At 45.9% G+C, this 6000-nt stretch overlaps 1 protein-coding gene across 1 annotated transcript in view; it reads right to left on the bottom strand.

Moving 5' to 3' along the window:
- Positions 1-4544: 4544 nt before the first annotated feature.
- Positions 4545-6000, bottom strand: part of MATN1 (matrilin 1) — a 45117-nt gene continuing 43661 nt past the window's right edge. The window contains exon 8 of the mRNA XM_074934299.1: positions 4545-4749. Within this exon, the coding sequence (XP_074790400.1) occupies positions 4700-4749 (50 nt within the window). The 3' untranslated portion in view covers positions 4545-4699. The remainder of the gene's footprint in view (positions 4750-6000) is intronic.

Genomic DNA, 6000 nt, shown 5'->3' with positions numbered 1-6000 from the left:
ATCTTCAGTGATCTAAAAATCAAACAAGAGTCCTACAAAAAGTGGAAACTAGGTCAAATTACAAACGATAAATATAAACAAATAACACAAGTATGTAGGGACAAAATTAGAAAGGCCAAGGCACAAAAAGAGATCAAACTACCTAGAGACATAAAGGGTAACAAGAAAACTTTCTATAAATATATTAAAAGCAAGAGGAATACCAAGGACAGGGTAGGCTCGTTACTCATTGAAGGGGGAAAAACAATAACAGAAAATGTGGAAATGGCAGAGGTGCTTAATGACTTCTTTGTTTTGGTTTTCACCAAGAAGGTTGGTGATGAATCACAGAATCATAGAATATCAGGGTTGGAAGGGACCTCAGGAGGTCATCTAGTCCAACCCCCTGCTGAAAGCAGGACCAATCCCCAATCAAATCATCCCAGCCAGGGCTTTGTCAAGCCTGACCTTAAAAACTTCCAAGGAAGGAGCTTCTACCACCTCCCTAGGTAACGCATTCCAGTGTTTCACCACCCTCCTAGTGAAAAAGTTTTTCCTAATATCCAACCTAAACCTCCCCCACTGCAACTTGAGACCATTACTCCTTGTCCTGTCCTCTTCTACCACTGAGAATAGTCTAGAACCATCCTCTCTGGAACCACCTCTCAGGTAGTTGAAAGCAGCTATCAAATCCCCCCTCATTCTTCTCTTCCGTAGACTAAACATTCCCAGTTCCCTCAGCCTCTCCTCATAAGTCATGTGTTCCAGACCCCTAATCATTTTTGTTGCCCTCCGCTGGACTCTCTCCAATTTATCCACATCCTTCTTGTAGTGGGGGGCCCAAAACTGGACACAGTACTCCAGATGAGGCCTCACCAGTGTCGAATAGAGGGGAACGATCACGTCCCTCGATCTGCTCTCTATGCCCCTACTTATACATCCCAAAATGCGATTGGCCTTCTTGGCAACAAAGGCACACTGCTGACATATCCAACTTCTCGTCCACTGTCACCCCTAAGTCCTTTTCCGCAGAAAAGGGCGCAAAGCTCTAAAGATTTAGAGCAGGTTGCACAGCGGAGCCAAGAGGCCAGTGAAGAAGCTTGGCAACATGTGACGTCCAGAAGAAGAAGGGGGAATGTCCGGGTTCCAGCAACGCAGACACAGGTAACTAACAGCTTTCATGTTCTCTCCACAGGTACCATTGCGGAGAGTGGACCAGATGATACGTCTGGGGGGAGAAAGCAGAAGGAGACTCCGCTGGTTGGAAGGCATGAGATGCGATGTCCTGAGGTTGGGGGTTCCACGACCACCACTCCCAAGAGAAGGAGGCGGGTGGTGGTGGTCGGGGAATCTCTCCTCCGGGGGACTGAGTCATCTATCTGCCGCCCTGACCGGGAAAACCGAGAAGTCTGCTGCTTGCCAGGGGCTAAGATTCGCGATGTGACAGAGAGACTGCCGAGACTCATCAAGCCCTCGGATCGCTACCCCTCCTGCTTCTCCACGTGGGCACCAATGATACTGCCAAGAATGACCTTGAGCAGGTCACTGTGGACTACATGGCCCTGGGAAGAAGGATAAAGGAGTTTGAGGCGCAAGTGGTGTTCTCGTCCATCCTCCCCGTGGAAGGAAAAGGCCTGGGTAGGGACCGTCGAATCGTGGAAGTCAATGAATGGCTACGCAGGTCGTGTCGGAGAGAAGGCTTTGGTTTTTTTGACCATGGGATGGTGTTTCATGAAGGAGGAGTGCTGGGCAGAGACGGGCTCCATCTTACGAAGAGAGGGAAGAGCATCTTTGCGAGCAGGCTGGCTAACCTAGTGAGGAGGGCTTTAAACTAGGTTCACCGGGGGAAGGAGACCAAAGCCCTGAGGAAAGTGGGAAAGCGGGATACCGGGAGGAAACACAGGCAGGAATGTCTGTGAGGGGAGGGCTCCTGCCTCATACTGAGAATGAGGGGCGATCAGCAGGTTATCGCAAGTGCTTATATACGAATGCACAAAGCCTTGGAAACAAGCAGGGAGAACTGGAGGTCCTGGTGATGTCAAGGAATTATGATGTGATTGGAATAACAGAGACTTGGTGGGATAACTCACATGACTGGAGTACTGTCATGGATGGTTATAAACTGTTCAGGAAGGACAGGCAGAGCAGAAAAGGTGGGGGAGTAGCACTGTATGTAAGGGAGCAGTATGACTGCTCAGAGCTCCGGTACGAAACTGCAGAAAAACGTGAGTGTCTATGGATTAGGTTTAGAAGTGTGAGCAACAAGAGTGATGTAGTGGTGGGAGTCTGCTATAGACCACCGGACCAGGGGGATGAGGTGGATGAGGCTTTCTTCCAGCAACTCGCAGAAGCTACTAGATCGCACGCCCTGGTTCTCATGGGTGACTTTAATTTTCCTGATATCTGCTGGGAGAGCAATACAGTGGTGCATAGACAATCCAGGAAGTTTTTGGAAAGCGTAGGGGACAATTTCCTGGTGCAAGTGCTAGAGGAGCCAACTAGGGGGGGAGCTTTTCTTGACCTGCTGCTCACAAACCGGGAAGAATTAGTGGGGGAAGCAAAAGTGGATGGGAATCTGGGGGGCAGTGACCATGAGTTGGTCGAGTTCAGGATCCTGACGCAGGAAAGAAAGGTTCGCGCCAGGATACGGACCCTGGACTTCAGAAAAGCAGACTTCGACTCCCTCAGGGAACGGATGGGTAGGATCCCCTGGGGGACTAACATGAAGGGGAAAGGAGTCCAGGAGAGCTGGCTGTATTTCAAGGAATCCCTGTTGAGGTTACAGGGACAAACCATCCCGATGATTGGACGTCTAACATAGTGAATGCCCCTACTTCCCTAAGTAGTCTCTACCTCTGCTGATATATTTAGTTGCAGGATCATTTTTAACTACTAGATGTCACTCTTTGCTGTATGGAGACCCAAGCTGGGTAGGGTCCATGGTAAACAAAAGAGACAAAGCTGGGACTCAAATACTGTGAAAGCCTGTTTGATTGCCTGCAATTGTAGCTGTTTTCTACAATAAATGACTCTTCTTTAAGACAGTCTGTAGTACTATATAGAATACTACCCAAGCAAGTAGCCCCATTGAAAGCAACGGATAGGGATTACTCATGAGTATAATGCTAAAGTATGAAATCAGTGGAGTTACATCAGATTTACACCCGTATATCTGAGAGCAGAATTAGCCCTTTAGGTTGCAAGTTCCTCAGGACAGGAACCTGACTTAATCTATAGACTTTCTCACACTGGAGCCTTTCCTGGGAGTCTTTCCACTGATGTCCATTGGTGCTGGATTGACACCAAAGTCCAAGAAGTCGAAGAAATCTGAGAGGTGAATCTGTCTATACGATTTAACTGCACATTTTGGGCACTGAACAAATACATAATAGTATAAATAACCAAATAATTACAACCAGTAACACAAAACAACCAGCCTTTCAAATATTTGAGCAAACTTTTAATTTTTTCCTCCATCCAAAAACATTGTCTATGGTGACATTTCTGAACAGGCTTGTGTTATTCTGAAAAGTTTTTTACATACTCTCAAGTATAAATATTCTGATAGGGAAAAAAAATAATTCCCAAACCCAACCACTCATGCTCACATTTGGAGGGATGTGTAACGTGGCATGTGTCGCTGAGACCGGATATTCCCTGCTTAACGTCATCTGCCACGGAGACTACAACTCGGTGTGGCATGCAACGTCAGACACCTCTGGACCATGATGGTTGTTTGTATAGCCTGGCTCACCACCAGCCGGGAAGGGAAATGGGTCTAAACGTCTGGCACATTGAAATGAGAGGATCAAAATATGAAAAGCAGAGCTGCCTCCAGACATGGGACTGGAGAGGGAGCTGGTGCCCTGCAGGCAGAGAGGGCACCATAACTGCATTTTTGAGAACGTTGACAGAAGGAGCCACAGAGCCCAGCAGTCGGGTAGCGGTATGTCCCATGGGATTGGTGCTGGTAGCAGTACCTACGGTGACATAAAACCGTGTCTGAATGGGTTCATTGTGCAGTTCAGAACTTCACCATGGACAGGTGCTGGCTAGCCAAAACATTGCAGGGGTATTAATTGACTAGGAGAACTGAGCTTACTTTTGTCTACTGTACAGTAGCTGTGGGTCGAACCTGGCTGCAGGAGTGTCCCATCCTAGCACATCTCCAATGCCACACTCAGCACTCACTGCTTAGTTTCACCTACTTACTGATAAATGCTTTGTGCTTATAATAATACATTGGTCGTCTGTGGGGTAGGGTTTCACGCTCAGGATCCGAGTTGCTTTTAATCCAATTTGATTCTTAAATAACATTTCAGTACGCACAGAAACAAAAGATGCAGAAGAACACAGCGAGGATTCACAGAACTCATAATCAAGTACTCAGTAACAATATATATATATATATTAAGCTTTAGATTAAAAAATATATTTCTGGGTTTTTATATATGTATACTATAGGATGCAAGGGACATTCACACATTTTGGCACCCAGTGATTCACAGTGCTTTGCCCTTTAATATGATGTCTGCTCTAACATTATAATGTTTCCTTTTCAAAAGAATGCAGCTAGACTAGACTTTTTTTTCCTTTTTTTTATTTTTATTTAGAAAGCTGGATGTAGTGCTGTGGCTGAGTTGCTCCTGTGTATGCATGAAGGTCTTCTGGAACAATTCTGTTACGTTAGGAAGGAGAAATATAATAGTGCTCTGGGTGTTTAGATGATCTTGTTTTCCAGGGCTGCGATCCTTTTTGTCACAGCTTCCAGTGAGCAAGAGTTAAGGGAAAAAATGGCAGTGCATTTCAGTGATTCCCATGCCAGATCCTCAACTAGATTAACTCAAAGTCAATGGTGATACCCCAATGTATGTCTGTTGAGGATCTGGCCAATTATGATAATCTAGTCCATGGTTTCGCCACCTTTTCAGGTTGCTGACCCTGTATTTGAAGTCAAACATTTTTACAACTGCCTTACGTTTACTATAAAAAGCAAGAACTAAAAACGTAACAATGATCTGTGCGTGTGTTTTGAGATGATGACCTTGAAGGATAAGTTTGTGCGGGAAACTCAGAGTCAGATTTTCTTTATTTTAGATTCTCATAACATTTTCAATGCCTTGCAACCCTCTGATTGCTTTTTGTATCCCCTCTTGGGGTTATGAGCCAGTGATTGAGAAACATTGATATAGTCTGACCTCCTGCATAACATCAACCCTAGAATTTTACCCAATGATACCTACAGAGGAGGGAATTTACTCCGTAAGTGACACTGTGGGGTCTGGTAGCTTGGGGCTGACCTATAGCATCTGACTTAGAAAGACATCCAAGCTCAGTGGACAGACACCAAGTGGTGGCGAATCTACCTTATCCCTCAGTGAGTTCTCCCAGTAATTTATCAATTACCCTTACTGTTAAAAAGTTGTAACTTATTTCCAGCTGGAATTTCTCCAACTTCTACATCCAGCCACTGGCTCTCGTTCTGCCCTTGTCTGCTAAATTGAAGGTCTCCCTATGATGCAGTACAATGCTCCTGTTCTCACTGAAGTGAACTGGAATGTTGCCATTGACTCAGAAGGAACAGGCTATCAATTGCATACTTAAAGCAGTGTCTCCTTGTGATGAAGTGCTGGTAGATTTGTATTTAGCATGTACCTTGCAGCAGGGCCACTCTATTCTGCCCACTCCCTGCCTCTTGCTTTCTTCTGTCTCTTTCCGCTATTCTTGTGTGCTTCTTTGCTTACCCGCTCTTAGAGAGCCTCCCTTCTCTGACATGGCAGGAGTCCTCAGTCCTGCTTCAAGTCCCTCCTCAAAACTCCCTTTGACTGTCTAGCCTTCCAGGCTAACTCCCACTCCACTGCCTCCTGCTCCTGTTCTCTGGCTGATGTGAGGCATGTGCAACAAAACGTGTCACTCATGAATGGGAAAACTTCCCCATCAATCTCCCTAAAGCTGCCCCCATCACCTCTTTCAAATCCCTCCTTAAAGCCTATCTCTGCTGTGGTGCTTGTACATCATTAT

Source organism: Natator depressus, chromosome 19, assembly GCF_965152275.1.
Source record: "Natator depressus isolate rNatDep1 chromosome 19, rNatDep2.hap1, whole genome shotgun sequence".
In the NCBI taxonomy this organism is placed as follows: domain Eukaryota; kingdom Metazoa; phylum Chordata; order Testudines; family Cheloniidae; genus Natator; species Natator depressus.
This window is presented reverse-complemented; position numbering and strand designations above follow the sequence as displayed.